The 25157-nt window shown below is 39.5% G+C and overlaps 2 protein-coding genes across 2 annotated transcripts in view; one reads left to right on the top strand and one right to left on the bottom strand.

The window, feature by feature from the left end:
- The window catches only part of LOC143644781 (uncharacterized), a 64058-nt gene extending 41118 nt beyond the window's left edge, over positions 1-22940 (top strand). The window contains exon 5 of the mRNA XM_077114227.1: positions 22067-22940. Within this exon, the coding sequence (XP_076970342.1) occupies positions 22067-22203 (137 nt within the window). The 3' untranslated portion in view covers positions 22204-22940. The remainder of the gene's footprint in view (positions 1-22066) is intronic.
- Positions 1-25157, bottom strand: part of NELL1 (neural EGFL like 1) — an 884414-nt gene that overhangs the window by 769504 nt on the left and 89753 nt on the right. Inside the window, exon 3 of the mRNA XM_077114226.1 lies at positions 12564-12714. Within this exon, the coding sequence (XP_076970341.1) occupies positions 12564-12714 (151 nt within the window). The remainder of the gene's footprint in view (positions 1-12563; positions 12715-25157) is intronic.

Genomic DNA, 25157 nt, shown 5'->3' with positions numbered 1-25157 from the left:
CAGTCCACCCTATCTCCTAATTATCTCCTAAATTAATCAACTTCTTATCTGCACCACTAGTATCCAATTTAATCCAGGACTCTGTCCTCTTATCCAGAATCTGGACTCTAGATGACTGCAATAGCCTCCAATAGCCTTCTGTCATACCATTCTCACTAAGTAGCCAGGAAGAGCTTTCTAAAATACAAATCTACTCATGCCACACCTCCACTTAAATCCCTTCCATGGCTGCCCATTTCCCTGGTAAAACTGCTATGGCTAACCCCCCATGGCATGGCTTGCAAAGCCATTCACAAATTTGGCCTCTTGTCTGCTTCTCCAAGTTCCCTTCTTGCCACACATCACCTCTTCTTCCCCATCTATTCTCCGATCATGCTAAGTTTCTCTCCAGTTCTTTTAATGCAGCGTGCTCTCGCTCAACTCTCCTCCTATACTAAGGCTGTATCTGGAACCCTCTTCCATTCATCTTTTCCCTCCAGCTGATTTCTATTTATTCTTCTCTGTAGCATATTAAACATCACTCTCTACGGAAAGATTTTCTAACTCCTTTCGGGCAAGGTAAGATGCCCTGTTCTGTTACTCCTTCTACCAGAATACAAACCACACTTTGTGGAGTTTTTTTAGTCGACTGCCTCCACCCCGATATGTCCCGTGATTGAATCCCAGCTCCTAGCACCACTCCTAGCATGTGGTAGGTTTTCATTAATATTTCTTGAAAATTGCTAATGAAGGAGCCTCTCAAATTATAGGCACTCCTTATTTGTTTGGAATGTGGCAACTTGCTTACACACTTCAAGAGGAGCCTGGCTAGAACTGTATTAGGGCAAGATTTTCATTTCAACTTTGTACTCTCCTTTCCCGAATGAAAGCAGTTTAATAATTGAAACTATCTACTTTTATTTCAATGTAAGCTTATGTCGTTCCTCACTGAGGGCAGAATCAACTTTTATTTAAGAGGTTCAATTTTTCCCATGTACCAAGGAAAAAGTTTTTTCTTAGGCTGGCTTCACCAAGCTATGTAACACTCTTCCAGAGAACTTCCTTCACCTCCTACTTTCCATTCTGAGATTCTTCAATACATTATTTGAAAGTGCAAAGTAATTTAAATATTAGCTTAAGTCATCCATAATCAGGAAGATAAAGGTGCTTAAAAATTACAGAATGCATTCCATTTGTATGATCCATTGTTCTGGATTATCAAGTCTCTTGATATGAAGCCCTAATTACTATTTCAAATGGTGGGAAGGTCTCAATATCTACTTCTTCTCCTTCTGAAGAATCTGGAAAGAAACTAGGAAATATCTAAAGCAGTCCTGAGGAGAGGAAGGAAATGATATTGATTGAGTTCCTTCACACAGAGGCATGGAAGGAAATGGTCACCTCGGTGCTCTCATGAATCCTTGCAACAAATCCACGACAAAGAAAATGACACCTTCAACTTCACGTGGAAGAACACAGAGCCTGAAATAAATTAAAAATAATTGCAAAATTTCACACATCTGGAGATTGAACTGAACCCAAATGTGCCTGATATCAAAGTGGAAAATTCTTTCCACTATAAGAACACAGAAAACTACAGAGAATCTTCAAAAATACAAAATGTTCATCAAAGAAATAATACTTTTTTAGGAATCCAAACATGTCCTCCTCTTCAGCTCCTCATATAAGCATTCCTCAGGATGCTTTTTCTTACATGCCTAGCTCTTAGCTTTCTACCTAATTTTGCTTAGATTTAATTTTATCTATAATTTAAGAGTAAAACTGTAAAACAGAAGATTTACCATTATATCTTACAAAGTTACATATACCGGCAGAACATTCAATTAGATTTAATCTATGTTAATTAAGCTTTCTATTTTAACAAAGCTCTGTATTAACACATTTGAATCAGGAAAAATAAACATTAAATCTGCAAAGCCATTACGATAGTTCAGGAAGACAGATTCATTTTTGTTGCTCATCTGATGCGCTCTATTGGTACTATAAAAAAAAATCCATCAAATTAGAAATATAGATTAGAATTAATAACAGAGTACTCATTCCATTACATAAAAGAGCCTATTTCCATTGCTACCTCCAGGTATACTCTCAATGGTTTTCATATTTGAGTTTTCCATTTCATTTTATCTACCACTTATGATATTCATGGGAACTCAATTGGCTCAGTTACCTAGAGAGTCTGCACATATTGCTATGTCAACAAGTTCACTCCTCGTTTGAGGAATCACAGTCTCCCACATGTTCCACGTCTGGCTGCTGGGTCCCCACCAAGTAAGAGAGATGCCTGCCTTTGGCTAGAAGAAAACTCTTCTCCCATTAATTCAATAACAACCTTACCTAAGGGTAGCTGAAAGTCTAGCAGTAATTGAAGCAATGATTTCCAAAGAGCAAATGAAGTTTCTCTGGCCGATGGCTTGGGAAAGGCCGCTGGATGATGACTTCCTATGGTGCACATGATGGCTAGGGAGGGTGCTCAGACCCATGCTGCTGGTCCCCCGCTGTGCAGGGGTGAAGGCACTGGAAATTGAACATTTCCAGGTTTGGGTGATAGATGTCATTATCTTCTAACAACTGAACGTGAAAAGTGATTTTTTTTTAATCTGGCCGCTACTCAGCACCTGTCTGCCTTCAGCATCAATTTTCATCTCAACAATGTCCTCGTGTCAACATCACCATCACTTTTTTAATTGGGTTCCTATTACGTGCCAAGAACTATGCTAGGTGCTTTCCAAACACTTCTCTTGCTCACAAAAATACCAAAATATTTAATTTCAGTCTCCACATACCAAAACCTTTGCTCTTTCCAGTGCTGTGCAGTCTCCCAAAAGGAGCATATCTGGGTAACACTTGTCCCTGGGAGCCAATGTGTTCCAGGTGAACCTTTGAACCTAGCCATGAAATCTGCAGGCAATTCTAACCAGAGATGGAGAAAATGAATCATTTATTCATTCAATATTTATTTACCTAGTGCTCAGTAATTCCTTAAAAGTATACTACTTAAAGAAATCCATGTGTGATACAATCTTCTACCTATGCTCTTTTCAAGTCTTTGGGCACAAGCTAAATGGGAAATATTTAAAAGAATCAAGACAAAGACTGTCTAGTTATTCCAAGATCCATATCCCCTCATCCTTGACACACTTCTAGACAAAATTTCCCAATATGGATTAATTAAACATAGTGCAGGTAAATACATGATATTTCCAGGCCTAACCTTTGAACCCATTCAAGGAGAATGTGGGAAAACTCTAATCAAAGCAGAAGCCACGAGTCTTCCTCTCTCAGAATTTCATAGTTCAAACAGACAATAAATAAATAAGAACACACAGAAGTATTAACTAACACAACTATAATGTGACACATGTAAAGTTCTGTGTGTATCATTTTTAAAGATAGAGTATTGAAGAATACATACATATACATGTACATATATACATATTTTTCTTTTAAAATGTCCCTCCAAAACTTAAAAATACTGAACATGTACAAGATCATCAGAGAAAACAGTCTCTTGAAATCTAGAAATTTTACAGCCCTTTTTAATATCTCAACAATAAAACCAGAAAGTATCCATTAAATATCTCTATAAATTTAATCACTTTGGAATTCTTTAAATATGCCTCTAATTAGGATCAAAGAGTAAATAAAAATTGAAGTTAAAAACTATAGAAAAGTACAGAAAATACAATATCACAAAATTAATGTGCTATATTCAAAGCAACACTCAGAAGAAAACATAAAATTGTCAGTGATTTTTACCTGTAAACAGATACTGAAAACAAACTAAGCATTCAAGCTGCTAAGACAGCCAATAAAGGATCCAAAAGGAGGTAGGGAGAGAAGCAGAGACCAAAGAATTTGAAATGAAAAACAGTAGAATTGATCAATAAAAGTAAATACTGCTTCATTTAATTACAAATTCCATGGTGATCCTGGCCAAGAAAAGAAGATAAACACACACATATCTCACATTAGAAATAAATAAGATAAAATCACAGGTATAAATGAATATAATGCCCAACTATTTGCCCCAAAGATGCAAATCTCAATGAGATAAATGATTTCCTAAAAAATGTAAACTGATCCAAAGAAGAGCTCAAAGTTAATTAAATAGAACAATGCCATAACAGAAATGGAAAATGAATATTTGCAATAATAAAAGCTTTCCCAGCATCACCCAAAACAAATTATCAGCCCATATTACTTTCAGGCTAATTCTATAAAAAAGTATTTACATGAGAAGTATTGCCTATATATTTAAACCATTCCAAACCATGAAAGATTTCAAAAAGCCTGAAATTAAATTACATTCAGAAAAAAACCTATTGTGTCCCACTTTCCTGTGAGTTAAAATGTTTAAGTATTTAAGTTGAGTATAAAGTGATGAACAATGCCTAGCATTTATCAGATAGAAAATAATTTTAGTAACTACCATTATTTTTATTTTTATTGCTGTTGTTATTACTACTGACACAAAAATCATAACTGAAACATCAGTAAATATAAGCTTCTTTGAGGATTTCAGGGATGGTTCAGATTCTATTAATGTAATAAATTATGTTAATAGATGAAAGGAGAAAAATGCATTTATCTCAAAAGGCACCCCAAAGAGGAATTTAATAAAATTTAACAGCTACTCATGACTTTTTAAACTTTCAGTCAATCAAGGAAAAAAATTAAATTTCCTTTACATGTTGAGTATATATATTAGAAACTATTACCAGACAGTATATTAACTAAATTAAAGGCCCTCATTAAAATCAGAAAGAACAGGATTGCTTGCTTTCTTCTTCCTGACTTTAATGAGGACGTTTAATCTGTTTAATTACTATTCAGCACTGTTATGTAAATTCCAGCCAATACCATAACACAAGAAAAAGAAATAGCTGGTAGAAATACTGGAAACTGAGAGACAAAATTCTTAATATTTTTAAATGATAAAGTTCTATACCTAATAGATCAAAGGGATCATCTAAAAATTTAAATGCCTAGTACATGATAAACAATCAGTAAAAAATAGCTTTAAAAGAAAGCTACACCACCAGCTTAAAAATCATCAAGAATCCTAATACAAAACCAAACACAGCAAAAGAAAATCATTAAAGACCAGTATCTAATGAATATACTAGCAAATCAAATCTAGCAATATATAAAAAGGATTATACAACATGACCAAGTGGGATTTATCCTAGAATGCAGGGATAATTTAACACTTGAAAATCCATTTGTGTAATACACCACATCAACAGAACAAAAAGATAAAAACTACACAATCATCACAATAGATGCAGAAAAAGCACTCCACAATACTCAACACCCCTTCATGATAATAAAAGGAAAAACAATGAACAAGCTAGAAATAGAAGGGAACATTCACAACTAGATAAAGAGCATCTATGAAAATCAACAGTTATCATACTTAACAACGTAAGATAGAAAGCTTTTCCCCTAAGTTCAGAAACAAGACAAGAGTATCTATTCTCATTACTTCTATTCATTCAATATTGAACTGCTTGGAAGTTCTAGCGAGGACAATAGGGAAAAAAGCAAAATAAAAGGCATACAGATAAGAAAGAAAGAAAGAAAGAAGTGAAACTATCTATAAATATCTGTAGATGACATGATCTTATATGTAGAAAATCCTAAGGAATCTGCTAAAAAAAACTATTCAGATCAATAAATGTGTTCAGAAAGGTTGAAGAACATAAGAACAGTATGCAAAAATCAATTGCATTTTGGGGCAAAAAACACTCAATTGGGAAATAACACTCTCCTCAACAAATGATGCTGGAAACACTGGATCACCATTTGCCAATAAAAAAGGAGGACCCTACACTGCACCATATAAAAATATCAACTCAAAATGAATCAGACACCTAAATGTAAGAGATAGAACCATCAAACTCCTAGAAGAAAACATAGGGAAGCATCTTCAGCACTTCTGTTAGACAGTGCTGTCTTAGACTTTATACCCAAAGCAAAAGCAATAACAACAAATAGATAAGTGGAATCTCATCCAAATTTAAAACTTTTGCACCTCAAAGGACTTTATCATGAAAGCAAAACAACAACCTACACAATAGGAGAAAATATTTGGAAACCACATATCTGATAAAGGTTTACTATCCAGAATATATTTAAAAATCCTTCAACCCAACAACAAAAAAGACAAACCAATTTAAAAATGGGCAAAAGACTTGAATAGACATTTCCCCAAAGAAGATATTAAAATGACCAGAAAGTACAAGACAAGTTGTTCAATACCATTGGTCATCATGGAAATGCAAATCAAAACCACAATGAGATACATTTCACACCCATTAAAATGGCTGCTATTAAAAAATAGAAGAAAATAAGTATTGGAGAGGAGGCAAAGAAATAGGAACACTCATTCATTGCCGGTGGCAATATAAAATGATGTAGCACTGTGGAAGACAGTTCAAAGGTTCCTAAGAAAGCTAAGCATGGAACTACCATAAGACACAGCAGACACACTACTCAGTACATGCCTAAAAGAATTGAAAGCAGGGACTCAGACATATTTGCACAGCGATGTTCACAGTGGCACTATTCAGAATTGCCAAAAAATGGAAGCAACCCAAGTGTCCATTAATCGACGGCTGGATAAATAAAACATAAATATACAGTGGAATATTATTCAGCCTTAAAAAGGAATGAAGTCCTGACACATATGACAACATGGATGAACCCTGATGACATCATGTTGTGTGAAGTAAGCCAGATACGAAAGGACAACTATTGTATGATCTTACTGATCTGAAACAGTTAGAATAAGCAAGCCCATCGTCAGAATCTAGAACAAAGAAACAGGGAATGGGAAGTTAAGGCTTAAGATGTACGGGTTGCCATTTGGAATGATGGGAATGTTTTCACAATTGATGGCGGTGATGGAAGCACAGCATTGTGAAGGTAATTAACAGCACTGAAATGTATGTGAGGATGTGATTAAAAGGAGAAAATTCTGTTGTATATAGGGTAACAGAATACAATTTTTAAAAAAAATCCATGGAAGTACGCTACATAGTGAATCCTAAGTTAAACCATGGGGTTTAGTTAATAGCATAATTACAAAAATGTGCTATCATCAAATTTAACAAATGCTCCACACCAATGCAAGGTTGTTGTTGGTAGGGTGGTTTATAGGAATCCGATATTTTATGTGAGATTGTTTCTATAAATCCAAAACTTCTCTAATAAAGAAAAAAATCAGTTGTGTTTCTATATAGTAGCAATAAGCAAATAGAAAACAAAATTTTTAAATAATTTCATTAAAATAGCAACCAAAAGAATAAAATTCTTAGGAATAAATTTAGCAAAAGCAGTGTAAAAATTATAGCCTGAGTACTACAAAATATTGCTGAGATAAATTAAAGAAGTCCTAAATAAATGAAAAGACATCCTGTATTCATGGATCAGACAACTCAATATTTTTAATAGGGCAATATTCCCCAAATTAACCTACAGATTCAGCACAATTTCTATCAAAATCCCAGCTGAGTTTTTGAAGAAACTGACAAGCTGATTCTAAAACTTATATGGAAATTCAAAAGGACGACAATAACCAAAACAATCTTGATTAAGAAGAACAAAGTTGAAGGACTTGAATGTCTCGATTACACAATATTCAATAAATAAAAGTAATCAAGATTGGCATAAGGATAAACATATATATCAACGGAATTGAATGGAGACTCCAGAAATAAACTCTCATAATTATGGTCAATTGATTTCTGACAAGGGTGCCAAGACAATTCATTGGGAAAAAACAGTCTTTTCAACAAATGGTGCTAGAACAACTGGATATTCACATGCAAATGAATGAAGGTGGACCCCTGTCATCATACCATATATAAAAATTAACTCAAAATGGGTCAAAAATCTAAATGTAAGAGCTAGAACTACAAAACTCAATGAAGAAATTATAGGAGAAAATTGTCATTGCCTTCTGTTAGGCAATGGTTTCTTAGCTATGACATCAAAAGCACAAGCAAAAAAAAGGAAAAAATAAACTGGACATCATAAAAATTAAAAACTTTCATGTTTCCAAAGTGAAAAGACAGTCCACACAATGTTAAAATATTTTTGCAAGTCATCTATCTGATAAGAGACACATTAAAGAGTCTCTAAAATAAAGAATTATAACAAGTTAACCATAAAAAGACAACCCAATTTTAAATATGAGCAAAGGATCTGACCAGGCATTTCTCCAAAGAAGATAAATAAATGGCATATAAGCACATAAAATGATGCTCAACATTATTAGCCATCAGAGAAATGTAAATCAAGCTAAACTGGGGTACCCACTAGGAGAGCTTCAATCAAAAAGACAGACCAACAGGTCAAGGATATGGTCTTCCATGATTACGAAGCAGAGACTTGTCTTTACATCACCATCCTGGGGCAATGAGAACCTTTCCTCTCCCAGACTATAGACCACCTGTTGACTGTAACCTGTACCTGCTCATAGGCATACACATCACCTCACCTCCTCTGGGCTGGCCCAGCTCATTATGCTGACAACAACCCCACAAAAGGATCAGGGTCCATCCCATCCCTTTGAGGCTGAGAGCAAATGTCTTAGTTCCCCAACTGCTATGACAACTACCACACAATGGGTTGGCTTAAATAACAGGAATTTACTGTCTCACAGTTTTAGAGATTAGAAGGCTTGCTTTCTCCCAGGGTCGGTGGCATTCTGACTGGCAGGCTTTTCTATCATAAGGCCATGTCCTCTCCTTTCTCTTCCAGGTTCCATTGAACTCTGGTTTCCAGCACCCCACTGTGGCTTTTTTTTTCCATGTCCAATTTCTTTTGTTTGTAAGGATTTCAGCCACCCTTGTTCAATTTCGACGCACATTACTAATAACATTTTCAAAGGTTCTATTTCAAATGGGTTCACACCCACAGAACCAAGAATTAGGAACCAAACATGCATTTTGTGGGGGACACAATTCAATCCCTGATAGTCCATGCTCTGGACCCCAAAAAGTCATGTTCTTCCCACAAGCAAAATATATTCATTCCATCACAACATCCAAAAAGCCTTAATCCATTTTAGAACTTTAAATCCAAAGTTTCATCAAAATCCATTATAAGCTTGGTCCATCCTAGGGTAAAATGCTCTGTCTCTCTCTGTGGACCTATGAACCCTGAAAGACAAGTTAAATGCTTCCAAAATGCAATGGTGGGACAGGCATAGGATAGACATCCCCATCCACGAAGAGAAAAACTGGAAGGAAAACAGGGGCCATAGACGGCAAGCAAGTTCAAAACCCAGTCGAGCAAACACCATTAGATTTTAAGGTCTGAGTTATCTGTGAGTTGATACTTGGCTTCTGGACCTGTTGGAATAGCAGCCCCACACTTTCCAAATGCTTGCCCAGTGGACTTACTCTCCCCTAATGCTATGCCCCTCACCTCACTCTCTGAATACTGGACCGGTGGTCTCAGCCTACCTGAAAACTGGGGTGCAGCCCCTACAAACACTGAGGTAGCAACTAAATTTTCCCCAACACATGGGCATATACCTCACCCTCTCCAAACATTGGGATGGCAGCCAAACTCTCTCCAAATATCAGGGTAGGACCCCTCATCCCATCCAGGCCACTCTCGCAGCCTGAAGAGATCTTTTCAGTTTAGGTCTTTGCTTCCATGGTTTTCCCTTGAAGTCACTCTTCCTTCAATTTATCACTTCCCTGTCCCTTTCGGTCCAAGGTGTCAGTGCTTCTGTTTATATAAATTTTGCAAATCCCTTGTCAGCTTTACATGCACTTAAAGGGATCCAGACCATCAGACAAAAGGACCTTTCACAGGTCCTTCCAGGATAACTGCATTTCCGAGCATAACCTCCTTGGAGATGTCTTACTGGATCTATGTCCAGTAATACACTCTTTGGCAAAGGGTTAGTAAGTTGAGTAACTGTTCTCTAGGGATTCACTGCCCAAAGCTCAGGGAGGTCCCTGATACAGCTGTTTCTGACCCGAGTCTCTTATCTATATAGGCTGAGAATTTTCCAAGTCATCAATTTCTGAGTCCTTTGTGCTTAAGAGTTTAATTCTCAGCTTATCCCCCTCCTCTCACATTTTACTATAAGCAACAAGGAGAAACCAGATCAGATATCCTCATCTAGATATCCAAGTTCATCGCTTTCAAGTTCTGCCTTCCGAACAAAATCAGACCACAATTCCCTCAAGTTATCTGTCACTTTTATAACAAGGCTCATCTTTCCTCGAGTTTCCAACAACACATCCATGTTTCTTCTAAGTCTTCACGTGAAGTACCTTTATTGTCCATACTTCTACCAACAATTTCTTCAAAGCAATCTAAGTTTTTCTATCAAGCACCTTGCAATTCTTCTAACCTCTACCCAGTGTCCAATTACAAAGCTACCTCCACATTTTTAGTCATTTGTAACATACCAAAACTTCAGTTTCTCAGCAGCTATGAAAAATACCACTTATGGGCTGAGATAAATGAATTTATTGGTTCATCGTTTCAAAGGATGGAAGGCTTGCTTCCTCCCCAGGTTGGTATCTTCTGGCTGGCTGGCAATCACTGTACTGCCATGGCTTCTCTGTCACATGGGCATGTCCCCTCCTTTCTCTTGCAGGTTCTTTTGACTTTCAGCTTCCAACTCCCTCTGTGACTTCTTTTTCCATGTCCTATATTTTTTGCTTTATAAGAATATCAGCCAGATTGTATGAAAGCCCACTCTCAATCAGTTTGGACACAACTAATAACATCTTTACAACCACAGACCAGGGATTAGGAGGACCTGAGCATGCCTTTTCTGGGAGCCTTGATTAAACCCCAACAGCAAAGTTAAGCCTTCAAAAGAGACAAAACTGTTCATCCTCACAACTCCTTTTGAAAATGTGCATGAAAAGACCCTCTATACTAGACAAATTGGTCTGTCCAATGCTCCCCCACCCCCCAAAAAAAACTTGCATTTCCCTCCATCTCCTCACCTCTGTGACTACCCACAACTGTTTGTCCTGCTTGATGCATCTTTCCTCTTCTCATACCTGCCAAAATTCTACCCATTCAAGAGTCATCTCTCCATGTACTTTTCCCTAACCTACAAACCCAATGTACTAAATTCAGTGCACTTAATGACTTCTACATAATTTTGAAATTAGCCACACACTGTCTTGTTACCCACTCTATCATCTCTTTACTATTCAGCTCTTTTGCATCCTCTAACTTTTCATAGGTCCCACCTTGCCTCTTAATGCCAACCTTCAATGTAAGTTTTGGGAAGATTTTGTTTCTTTGATTTCCCCACAAAACCTGCCATGGTATCTAGAATACAATATACACTTCATAAATATTTTCAACTAATATACAAGAAGTTGGCGTTAAAAATTAATACTGTTAACTACCTAAAAAGCATTACTTTGAACCCCAAAACGAAGAGTGATCTCTTCTAAAATTTAAAACCCTTGCATGCCTCCCCAAAAGGAGAGTACTCCATTTCAGTACTTAACTTAGTAATGCTTTGCCAAAGAGGGTATGACTAGACATGGATCTAGTAAGACATCTCCAAGGAGGTTATGTTTGGAAATGCAGTTATTCTGGAATGACCTGTGAAAGGTCCTTTTGTTTGATGATCTGGATCCCTTTAACTGCACGTAAGCTGACAAGGGTTTTGCAAAATTTGTATAAACAGAAGCACTGACATCCTAGACTGAAAGGGACAGGGAAATGATAAATTGAAGGAAGAGTGACTTCAAGGGCAAATGCCTAAGTACTTCAAGAAGGGACAGAAAATTTCAGTGATCTGGTTCCCACATACTCTAATATCCTAAACCCTCATTGCCCATCTCAAACTCCTAACTTTCCCCACACATACTTTTATGTTCCAAACACTTATCCACTCACCTGTTCCTCCTCAAAATCATGGAAACTTCTTTTTGGACTGTTATTCTCCTCATCCCTTATTCTTTTCCACTCAACCTGTCAAATATCTATTCACTTTTCTCCCTTATATGACCATTCTTCCTACAGCCTGTCTTGGGCACCACCACTCTTAGTTGAATTGACCACTTTTACCTTTGTCTCTAAAAACAGACTTCTAGCATCTCACTTATGACTTTCTGACACTTATTTTTTCCATCTTCCCTACTAGTTTATGTGATTTTTAGGATACAAATTCTGTATGATTCATCTTAATATGCTCAGTATCAATGACAGTACCTGCATAAAGCAGACACGATAAATGCTTGTTGAAGACTGTTGTTAAAATTAAGATAGCTAATTAACTTGCTCAATGATCTAAAAATGATAGCAAAACAAGAATCTGGTTTTCTATGAATAGAAAATAGTTGAGAAAGTGACTCATGCGTGGTCCTTGGAAAGCAAACAAGAAAGCCACTTTTCCAAAAGTAAATTCTTAATCCTAAATACACTAATTAATGCGTTCAACAGAAAAAGGCCTCAGTTGGCTAAATGTCTCCATGGAGCTATGACCCCTAAGTTCCAAGGCATTTTGTAAAGGCCACTGGTTCTAAATAGATTTTCAAACGTAGAAAGAACTTTCTTACCTGTGTTCCAGTTCTCGAATGGACAGTACCACCCCTGAAGTCGATGGCTTCTGCTGGATGGTGGCCAAAAAGGTAAATTCACTCTTGTTCCGGAACAGCTGAATTAATTTCTCACTCACATGGGGGGCTGCATGGATCTCTCTTTCTATACCTAGGAGTCAAGAAGAAGGAAGAGGAGAAATGGGAGGGGAGAAACAAGCGAGGAGAAGAGGAAGAAAGAGGAGAAATAGAGGAAAAGGAAGAAAGGGAACATAAAAAAGAAGAAGGGAAAAGACCTGCTGTTAAAAAAAAGCCATGCCCAAAGGATCCAGATTGCATTTTTTCATTTTCCCCTCTTGTCAATAGTTCTCATTTTCAGAAGCCATCCACCATGCCATACAGCTATATTCATTCAATGCAAAACCCTAAAATGCCATCTCTGTCACCATACCCACTTGTCATTTTGACATGTGCACAATTGGCCATCCAGTGATTTCCTGACAGGAATTTTGACGGGACACTGAGCAATTGGGCCTGCTGCAAACAGATTAACTTGCTGTAAATAAGGTAAGAGGCAGTCAGATAAATGGGATCCTAAATCCAAAGGAGCTTGGGCTTAGCAGGACCCAAATGCCACTTAGCAGGCACCAATTTCACATTTCTCCATGGATTTGGTTTCCTTCTTCCCCACAGTATCTAAAAAAAACCTGCTCCTGCCTTTTACTCAGCAAGGATTTACTAGTACTAATAATGCCAGACAACTCTGCCTTTGCTAAAAGAATAAATAAATGCAAGGCATGCTGGTGATCCATAAGTATGCTTGGAATTCCTCTGCAAATATGCAATGAATGACTTTCCTCATGAACTATTTATTGAAGTTGAGGCCAATCCAGCAGACCTAGAAGACGGGAATCTTTCTTTCTCCAGCATTCCCATAATGAGAGCATCTATCACTTCAAACTCAGTCTCACCCTTGTCATGATAAACTAGGCGTTATCTCATTATTTTACACTACACTTCCTGGCATCAGAAGGGGGGAACTGAGAGAACAGAGGTAGAGAAAACCATTCAGAGGATGATAAATGAACACCAAAGGTATGCGCAGTGGCCTCCTTTCCCACTCTGGCTACCTCTTCTAACTGTATAACTCCTTGGTTATTTCTCCAGAACTGCATGAGGAACCTTTGAAACACAGAACTTCAAAGGCTGCTTTGCCAAAGCAACATCACAGACTTGTATATTGACCTTGAAGAATCTCATCCCAAAAAAGCATGTTACAACAAAAAGCAATCCTTGAAATATTGACCTTGGGCCTCTGTCTTCTCATCTGCAAAAGCAGTGGGTGGACTAGGAGATCTCCAAGGACCTTCCCAGCTTAGCATTCTATAATTGTATAAATTGCAGCTTCAGGTGTGCAAGAGAGGAAAACACCAGTGTTTTTCGGGTGTAAAAATCAAGGCCACAGATGGCACGAAGCAAGAATGGTCCCCTACAATGGAGTTGCTCGGCCCAGGCAGAGCGCTCTACCAACATAAAACTACCCTGGGCAACATTCACTTTTCCGCACAAAGAAAGGCCTTCACTACTACATCACTGTTAAGTGGTATGATGGCAGTTTTTGACAACAGCTGAGATAAAAGATAGTCACTTAAAGAATGCTTCTGTACCTTCCACAAAATCGAAGTCAGAATCTTCCAGGATGATATTCAAACGTCTATTAAATGTATGTAAAATAGCAAATAAAAAAACCAAACAAAAAAAAAAGATTGTATGTAAAATCACTGTGGAAACCAGAGAGCATTTAAAAATGTTGTCACTATTATTTTTATTATCATTGTTGGGCAAAGGTCTTCACAATAAATTCTACCTAGAATTTTGTGTCCAAAAAAGTGTTCATTCCTCAAGATTAACTTATATGCTTACTTTAGCCAAAAAAGACCTATCTTTTTTTAATTCATCAATTGATAGGTAGTGACTGCCTGGAGAAGGTTCTGGGGTTTGGGCTCAGTAACAAAAGGGTTATGATCAATCAGCAATGCTTGCTCTGAATTAAAATAGAGGCAAGGAGTAGGAATATCAATCAGGCATCCTCACCTCTTACTCAATTCTCTCTGGGTGGTATCATCCATCCTCATAGCTGATGACCCCCAAATTTGTATCTCTAATCCCAAACTCTCCCTTAAGCAACAGATTTGTATATTCAATTGCCTGCTTAATATCTCCAGAAGAATGTCTAATAAGCATTTCAAACTATCTATGCTCATAACAGAGCTCTTGTTCTTTCCACAGCCCAATCCTCTATTTTCTCCCAGTGCCAGTCTCAATCCATTCTTCAAGCCAAAAAATTAGCAATTTTTTGATTCCTCCCTTTTCCCCAGTCTCCACAATACAATCCAAGAGCAAGTCATATGAACTCCATGTGTGGAATCCATCCACTTCTTCCCAATTCCACTCTTACAACTGTCATCCAAGCCACCATCATCTCTCCTGACCAGTCTCCCTGCTTCTCCATTTCCCACCTGGAAACCAAAGCGCTGTTTTTAAAGCATAAATTGGAATCATTCCAATTTCCTACTTAAAACCCCGCAACAGCTTTCCACTGCTCCAAAGATAAAATCCAAACTCTTTATAGTATGGCCAGCAAGGTCACACAAAAATTGACTCCTACCTGTGTCTCCCAGCCCATTTCATATTCTTCTCTTTGGTTGCGAGAAGAACATACTAAGCCCACTCCTTGGTCTTTATATCTCCAGACCATATCTTCCAGAGTGCTCTCTTCCCAGGTCTTCACAGGCCTGGCTTCTCCTTATCCTTCAGCTCTCACTTCTCATGCAAGCTTCCTGACCATGCGCTCCATTAATGTCTCCCTAGCACACCACCCTTTTATTTTCTCAGTTTCACTTATCATCACATATATATGTATTTCCTTATATCATTTATCATAATCTTGTCTCATGTTTCTGGTTATTTTCTATCCTAACCCCACTAAACTACAAACTCCATGAAGGCAGGCACAATTGTTTGTTCATTGTATCCACAATCCCTAGTGTCTGGCACAAAAGAGGCATCCAAAATAAATTTACTGAATTAATTAATGTATTTGCCATTTATTTTTCTCATTTATATTGCCACTTCCAACAGCCACAAATGCTAGTCGGAAAACTGTACCATAACTTTCAGAAAACTAGGAGATAAATGTGCACTTCTCAAATGCTAGCGGCTATCAAACAAGAAAAGGATGAGCAGTGCCAGTTCAGTTTGTTCTCTTTCCTGGAAGCCCCGCCTTACAGTCTGATTCAGCCCTACCATACTTCTGCTCACCCAATCCTTCCAGAAAACTGAATGTTTTTTATGCTGGCTTTTTCCATTTCTCTTTACAAACGATTGGCACACTGAAGTAAAGAGACCCCATTAGCACTCACCAGAGTGAAATGTAAGAGACATTTATTTTGATACATTGAGACTTTTTGTGCATTCTCATTTTCAGAAAAGCCCTTGCAAGTAAATGTTTACCATAATTCAGCAACTAAAAGAATGTGAGAAAGTAATCCCGCTTCTTCTTACAATTTAGAGGCAAGAACACTGGATCATATTTCAAGGGACTAAGGACTACTCTGGTTTTTGCCAATCACTAGCTGGTATCCTTAGATAAGAAGCTTTACCTCTCTGAGCCTCACACATCACATCTGAAAACTGAGGAAGCTGAACTACTTGATCTTCAAGTTCTTTCAGAGTTCGACATTTTTGTCTCCACTAATCTCTTAACCCTACTATTAGTCACATAGCAAAAGAGGGCATTGAGAGTGTTTTCCTGCTGTAAAATGCCCTGATTCTGATTTTCCAAATCAGCATAAAACATAAAGGGGTCAATTATAGAAACTAGTGAAATGTCATCTACTTTGCAGTAACCTGCTTTTTTCCCAGAGTTAAAAGACCAATCAATGAAAATCAAGTAATGATAATCTATAGTGAATAATGTAGTTCCATATTCAACAACTACAATGTGTGTTTGCTGTATTATTTGGGAATATTCAATTCTGCTATGAAAAACAAGTCGAATGGATAAAACTTGTAAGAAGTGTTAAACATAGATAGCACGTTAGAAACCTGTGAAATGTTTTAATCACAGATCAAATAAATGGTACATAAATGTGTTGAACACGGAAAAAAATAAGAGTGTTACTTAAAAACAGAATGGGGTGGGAGAAGCAAGTCATAATGTACACATCATGCCATCTTCAGAATGACAACTATGTCATCCCTAAATCCACCACCCATTGTTGACCTCCATTACAATCTGACCCCATTGTGTTCCCTCCCTGAGAAATCTTGATAATATCCTACCCACCAAATTAACTGGTGAACTAAGGGTACAGTTAGGCATACTTGCCCATAAGTCTCCCCAACAGAGCAAGCATGTTTGCTCCAGAAACCTCCCATTTGCTGAACCCCCTTTTGTTCAACCTCAGCTCTGGTCCTTATAATCACACCTTCAACCAGGGAATCTGACATACACAGACAGAGAAAGATAATAAATATAACACATAATCCAGGAATTAGATCTGGTCCTTCTACCCTGCTTGCATGTTACCCTAAGTGTGTTAACCTACGCCATCTCTTCCCCCTGCTTCTTCCTGGAGATTATCCCTTGATTTAATGTCACACGACTCGAGCATCTGAATTTGGTCTGAAAGGTCTTCTGATTTGTGACCTCTAGAAGCATACTTGGAGGCTATTGTTGCATCAAGGTAATTTCTCACATACAACCATTTAAGGTGAATATTTTACATTAAAAAAAAGAAGTAAGAAAGCAGGGATGAGAAGGAGGGAGGACAGGGAAGAGGAAGGGGAGAGAAAGAAAGAAAGGAAGGGAGGGAGGAAAGGAAAAAGGATGTTCTAAATAGTACTCCCAGGTTTTACATGTTAAGAAGTGCTAACTAAGAAGAAAGGGTTAAGTGATTTATTTTTCCTAGGATAGAAGGGCTCTATCCAGTCATTTCTAAAAGAAAGACTAAAGAGCTAATGTGATGTTTAAGCATCAGAAAAAAAAAAAAAAACGTGTTGGGTATAGGAAGGAACCTGCAGAGCAGAGAAGGAAAGAAATTAAATGATGGCATTCACACAGTTCTCTGCCTCGTACAGAAGCAACTTCATTTCCCTTTTCCCTGATTTATAGGGCGAGGATGGTGGTGAATTTCATTGTCAACAAACACATACGGGTGCTCCCTTTGTGCCCAGCACCATGCTGGGCGCTGGGGAAAGAAAAGTAAAAATAGTTTCTGCCTTCAAGGGCAGACACATAAAGACAGATATCTAAGCAAGATAGTTTTCTTGGTGACAACGTGCATACGATAAGACAGTGCACAAAGGAGAAGGGGGCCCGAGGAGGTTGGAAATGACTTCACAGAGAAAGTATCACTGAGTCTAAAAAGATGAGTAAGCGTTTGCCAGGCAGGAGAGGGAGGGAGAAGAAGGCATTCATTACAAGATCGCTGTGAGTATGTGCACACCCACGTGTGTTGCATTATCCTGGCATTCTTCCTTTTCTTTGCGAGCATCTCTCTCACTTCAAGTCCAGCAGGGAACCATCTACTCAAGCTAACACTGGAGGGAATTCTGAGGCCCCTGACGGGCCAAGGAGCACCAGCTGAGAAGAAAGCAGCGCGATGACCAAGACTCCCACTGCTGCTCCCGCTAAGAAGTGGTGAATCAAGGTAGAAGCAGCAGCAGCCAGGACAGGAAACCAAACACACCAGGGCTACCTGCCTCAGCCTCGACTGATGGAGGAAGCTGGCGAAGCTTTGGTTAATTACAGTACATTTACACTGAGAGCCTCCAAACATGGCAGGGGCCTGAGCCAGACAGACACAGCACGTGCTTCTTGCCGAATCCCACTTTAACTCACACGAAGGTTAGCCCCAAAAGGCAAAGCAACACTTGTGGTCCGGAAATGGCAGTGGGCTTTTCATTTCTGAGTGCAGAAGGAACGTGCCAATCCAGAAGTGCCAAACATCCACAGGGCAATTCACGTTGAGGGGAGGGAGGACTGTCAGGTCCTTCTTTGGGGACGTTGGGTGTTATTGATCCAAGCAGCTTTCAAAGAAACAGAAATCACTGGCAGAAAGCAGTTGGGACACCGGGACACTCCCACTTAACGTGTAAGGGATTTCTATCTACTAGCAAGTTCACAATGCCATTCCATGAAACCTCCGCTAACTCCTGAAGCCAAAAGGATAAAAAGCAAACACATGCTACAACTGACTGCGGTGCCAAGTACAAGGCTACAATAACGTCCCACTTACAGGAATAAGCATTACTATTATTTACAGATGAGAAAACTATGGCTTACAAAATGTAACCCATTCACTCAGCTCAGAATTCCTAGTACTTGATTACAACTCAAGCAGGCTAGTTCCACAAGCTACACTCTGAACTGTGCTAGAGCTGCCGTTTGCCAGTGTGTGATCTCAGTGCTTGCTGCACGTGGAAAAGGGACAAATCGCCAGCCTATACCCAGTGCCTTGTATTCACTCAGTAAATATTCGCTGAATAAATAAGTGAACAATCTACCTGTACATCCCCGGTGAGGAAAATATCAACATCCCCATTTTAAGTAAAGAAACTGAAGCACAGAGAAGTTTTCTGGCTTACCTGGGGTCACAGAGCAAGTGAATAGAAGCAGAGTTGACTCTTACCTCTTGCCCCAGCAGAGCTGATCATGACACTCGCAGCACTCACCTGGTACCCCTGCTTACTTCGTCCTCTTCTTTCCCCTCCGCCCTCGTCCTCCTGCACTCCAGCCACAGACCCTTTTCTTTCTTCCCAGGGTCTTGTCCTCCCTACCTCAGTGCACTTTCATCTGCAGCAACCTCTTCTCTTCTTTCCTTCTTCTCTTATCCTTAGGGTACCCTGTCAGCCCAGATTCCTCTGACCTCCCCCAGGCCGGTTTACATTTCCTGTATTTCTTCTTTCATTGCACTTATCCCAGCTGGTGGTCATCAGGGTTTTCTGTATAATCACTGTATTAATGACCATCTTGCCCACTAGATTGTAAATTCTATAAGGAACTGTTTACTGATATATCCCCAGCACCTAACACAGTGCCTGGCTGGCATGTGGTAGGCCCTCAAAAGGTATTTGTTGAATGAATAAATTATATCTTGACTCTGAAGTCTGGAGCACAATATAAGAAAGGTTTACCAGAGATACTCAAATACAACCCCTACTTGTTAAGAATATGTTAAAATAATGAACCACCTAAGGAATAATAAACCCAGCTGGGTATCCCATCAGGGGACTAAGCCTAAGGAATCCTGTGACACGCAGTACTAAAAAATAATTTTTTTGTAATTACTGTGAGTCCCAATCAAAAGAGATTCCAGTGGTCCCATAATTTTACTAATTAGACATTATAAGGTAGCAGAGCTTTTCTTTTCTTAGAAATGTTAGGAAATAGCAGTAAGGAAAATCAATGCATCCTCTCTGTCACTAAGAAATCAGCAAATTGTAACTACTCTTTCTCTTTAGGCTGCCTCCCCACACCACCTCTGTGTGCCGCCAACAATCAAATCCCCCCTCTTCCCCATGCCTGCACCCCCATCTCAGGTGGAAGCCTGGGAATAAAGAGAGAGGTAAAGGATGGATGCCGCCTCGAACCGAATCACACAACGAGAGACCAAACAGAAGAATAGTGAAAAAGATTTTTTAATATGATTAAGACTGCACTGTATAGGAAAAAAAAAAAAACATCCAACTGCAAGGAATGGTTAAGTAAATTATGGTATATGTGCACAACAGAAAATTGGACATGATAACATAATGATTCCAAAAGCATTAAAATAACATAGGAGATACCTAGGCCATAATAAACAGGGACCAAATGGTATATACTGTATAATGTCAAGTATAAAAGAAATGTTTTTAGTGACACATATCAGAAATGGACTTCAATCAAAATGTTTGCCACTTGGAGCTAACCTGAGTAAAATGCTTCTTTTTTCTTCTGCATTTCTGATTTTCCAAATTGTCTCTTAGAATTATTGCAAGGAAAAAACAATTAATTTTTTGCTAAAATAAGAGTGCATCATATAAACAGGGGAGAGGCAGGAAGGACATCCTACAGAAGAAAAGAAATAAAACACCAATCATCTTGTCTTTGGGTCACATGGAGTAAATCTGTAAATCAGCAAGAACAGGAGACGCCCTCCAGCCCACCTCACCCAGGTTTGCCCTCCCACGGACTACCTCCTCCTCAGTGCAGGGGACCAGACAGCTCCCAGAACAGTCTGCTGGGGCGTTTCAACAAAAACAAATTCCAGCTCCCTTTGACCAGACCCTATGACCGCGCACACGACAGCTGAGAACGATGGAATTGAGGTGTGGCTGGCAGTAATTGGCAGTCAAGCTTCCTCAGGGGTCACTTTAATACACAGTCTGTCAAGAGTCTGAGAGGGTGTGGCCACCACACAATATTTGAAATTGCACGCAGAAAAGGCTGGTGCCTGCAAGTGCGGACGTTGTTACCGGCAAGGGATGCTCTCCAGGTTCTTATAGAAGGACACAAGGCCAGTTCTTATCCCTGCTTTCTGGGAACCACCCATGCACTCATTCATTCACTTGCTCATTCACTGTTCACTTTAAAAACTTTTTTTAAGCACTCCTCTGATCCAGGGACAAAAGATACAAAATTGACTAAGATACATCTTCTATCCTCAATCTACTAAATTCTACTAATGAAGACACAAACACAAGCGAATGGGAATGGTTCAGTTGTTCAGTTCAGAGACATAAGAGAACTGGGCATGCTCAGGAGATATCCTGGAACAGGACCAGAGAGCACCTCACCAGGGACTTGTTTTCTCAAATAAGGAACAGCCTAGGGTAGGTTAAGAGCTTAGGTTTTGGACCCTGACTGTTTGGTTCAGATTCCAGCTTCAACTCTTTCTAGCTGTGTGTACTTGTTCAAGTTAATCTGTGCCTCAGTTTCCTCATCTGTAAAATGAGAATAAGACTGCATCCATCCCATAGGGCTAGTATAAAGATTAAGTCCTTAGTACACATTAAGCTCTTAAAACAGCGCCTGCCACATACAAAGCATTTGACAATTGTTAATTCATTGGGAACACTGCTGGAGCAGTGGTTGAGGTTCCAGGGGATGGAACCCTGGGGATGGCTGGGGTTCCAGGCCATGGGAGCCGTGGCGCTGCAGCTGGGGCTGAAGTAAAGCCCAAGCTTATGGCTGGGGGCCAAGGTGGGGGAACAATGGGCAACTGAGCAGGAGTTTCCAGCCATGGCTGGTGGCAAAGTTAGTGGCCAGTTTTAATGGTGTTCTGTGAAGAAGGAGGAAGAGGAGAAATGGGCATAGTCTATGGGACTCCCAGTGATTCTCACCCAGGTCCAGCCAGCCAGCATCTAAGTATTCTCCAGTTTTTACCATTCGCTACATGTAGAGTTACTTTACATATACTACCAAATTTAATACTCACAGCAACCTAACGATGCCAATATGGCGATTTCCATTTTAGAGGTGAAGTACGAGGAGTCAAGGAGCTTTCTACCAAGTAACGCAGCTACAATTCAAACCCAAGTCCATCAAAGCCCAACCACAACGCACCACTGCCTCCCAGCACCACCCATCTGTCTCAGACAAACCAGTGGATGAATCCCAGCTCTGCCAAGTACCAGGTGTGAGACCTCAGATAACTCAGCTTCCCTTCTTCCTCCCTCAGTTGTCTCATCTTTAACTTGGTGGTGATGCCACCACATTCACGGCTGCTATGAGGAGCAATTAGAAATGTACATAGAAATTGCCTAGAACACAACTGGTACCCAAATATTTCCCTTCTCTCTGCCTCTCCTTGGAACATTCTGAGGAGCTCCGCAAAGGCCCAGAAATCTACACAGTAAATCCTGAGCTTTAGCATTTGCCATGTGATCACACTTTATGTTCATAAGAGCCCACTGGGTAAGGATTAATGGCCTTACTTTAAAGATGAGGAAACTGGCTAGAATCTGGAGGGAGGTGACTTGCTTAAAATCCTACTTCTGATAAACAGCAGCCGCTGTGTCTTCTGACTCCAACTTTGCAACTCCTTCTATTTCTTAAGCTTCCCCAATCTCCAGACAAGGAAGAATCATTAAACTTCTCCACTCTCTGTGAATGCCAGGTCTCCCTACTTGAGAGGGACTCCTCTTCCAAGACCCTAAACTGCTCCCGTTCTACTGAAAGTACAAACTCTAGCCTGCTTAAAAAGTCTGGAGCAGAGGGCTCACTTAATCATACTTAGTTGCCATTCCTATGCCGTCATTCTCAGGTATGATGGAGATACTTTAAATGCTGCATTAGCCTTGACTTTGTTGCATTTTCTCTGATTCAATAGTAAACAATAGGGCATCATGTCCAACCACCAAGTTCTCTAATATATGATTATTCATTATAAATCTTCTTTTACATGTTGCTTCAAATGCTGTTTTTTTTTCAAGAATAAACATCTGCCTGCATTGAAATGCACAGTGATTTTAATATGCAAACCTCCTACAGAGATGATGTCTCATTTTAATTATTGTTTCGGTTTAATGGGTTTTCATTAAATTAGAGGATGGAGCAATTACTAGGGTGAACAGCTAATGTCTCAAAGGTAAGCTCCCATGGCTCTGTGGGCAAAAAAGACAGCTGTGGCATAGAGAAACAAAAAGCAACATTCTGGATAAGCTTGTATTCAGCCTGATGGAAAACAGCACTGGCTATTTCTTTAGCCAAATTCAAGACAGAATTACCTCCCTCTCAACTGTGACATGCAAACAGCTCTAAGCATGTTTTTAGCTTGGGACGTCTTAATCACATAATGTCTCAATAAGGAATCCGGCCTCCCGTGCCAGCACACTAAAGAGTGCACTGTAAAGTCCAGAGCTCCCAAAGTGAGACGTCAAACCACGGGAGATGCTCCTGATGAAACTGTCTTCTCTCTCACACACAAGTAATTTAGTTGGTTTAGTGGATTAATGTCTGACTTTCTACCCCTGGGAAATTGGTCCAACTTCAACGCTGGCTGCAATACCAAAATCATATTAATTAGTAAACTGTCAGAAGCTCAATGAGAAATGAGTTGAGGCCTCAGCGATATTTTACCCCATAAACTGCACAGATTTGGCATTCAGAGACATGCAGGGAAGAGTTATAGCAGATGAGTGTTAAGGAATGAATGATAAGTAGGGAATGAGGGGCAGGTGAGAGTCTGTTTTATTGGGGTCCCAGTGGTCAGAGTTGAGGGTCATGACTTAACGCTGGGGTGGGGACCCGGCTTTACAGAAGCCTGCACCCCGGGAAGTGTAGTGGGGCTTGGCATGCTTCAATGTGGGATTTCTTTCTCTCCAAATGAACCAAAGGAGAAAGAGAGAGAGGCTAGAGGAGGTCCTTCCCGAAATGACTGGCCCATTAGATTAGGGCAGGCCTGGTCACCATGTATGCCATGTAAATAGTGCAGCATCCTCTCACCTTGCAATGGGAAAAAGGGGGAAAAGAAAACCCTTTGCACAACAGAGAAGTCATAAGGTAAAATCAGCCCCCAGGAAAACCAGAAGGAACTAAGAGTGATGAATAAGACACCCTCACTTCTCACTCAGCCACCACCCCAAGCCTGTCACTGAGCCTGTTGGGACCCACACTTGCATTCCCATAACCTGTTGCAGCATATTCTTCTCTCTATGACTGCAAGTGTCTGGAATATTTCTGATTGGGATAACTTGGAACTCAATGCAATGCTTTCTTCTCAGTACCTTTATTGCTGCCTTCCTAAAAAGAACCTCATGGGCTCCTAGATCACGTGCATTAATCTAGTCACATGCCTTGTTAGCTAATTTGTTCCAGAGTCACTGCTGGGATGGGCCCCCTCACTATTTATCTATCTTTGTTGGCCAAAGGGTATCTGTGCTTTCAAGTTCTGGGGAAACAGTACAATTTTAGTGTTCTTTCAACCTTGTGTTGAGGAGGAACGATGAGGCTTTCTGGTGAGGGAACAGCTCACCTGAAACCCCAGGCTTTCAAAGGAGCACCACCGAGTGCGTACATCTCTCCACGAAGGGGGCCCAGTTTGAAAACTGACTTACTTTGGGGGGATTTTATTCCAACCCTATTAAATATTTATGTCACCTGAAAAATGAATCTTTGGAAACACTGCTTCCTTCTTGAGCTCAAAACCAATTGCTCTCAGGCTGCTGGATCTTTCACCACCAATTTCCCATCAGAACCTTCACAAAAAAAGAGTCACAACCAAGGGCTAAAATTATAAACCCCTCTCACTGGAGCTTTTTAAAAAAGAAATGAAAATGTCGATTTGGGGGAAAATTGGTCTTTGATCATTGTTGCAAATAATTTGGCTCTTGCATGTCCTGGGGTAGCAACAGTGAGTCAATTTTCTGTAAATTACTCCTTCAGTATATTAAATAGGTCTTCATGATAATTCACTTCAAAGGGTGCCTGACAGCTTCCCAAGGAGTCTCTTCAATTTGGAGATGATCTCATTTAGATAATAGATATTTCTTCAGCTCCCTGAACTACCCATCCTGAGAGTGGTTGTTAGTTCACGCGTGCATCCCCTTCCTGGTGAACATGTGGGC

Source organism: Tamandua tetradactyla, chromosome 8 (genome assembly GCF_023851605.1).
Source record: "Tamandua tetradactyla isolate mTamTet1 chromosome 8, mTamTet1.pri, whole genome shotgun sequence".
Taxonomy (NCBI): Eukaryota; Metazoa; Chordata; class Mammalia; order Pilosa; family Myrmecophagidae; genus Tamandua; species Tamandua tetradactyla.
The sequence above is the reverse complement of the archived record's forward strand: the minus strand, read 5'-3'. Positions and strand labels throughout refer to the sequence as shown.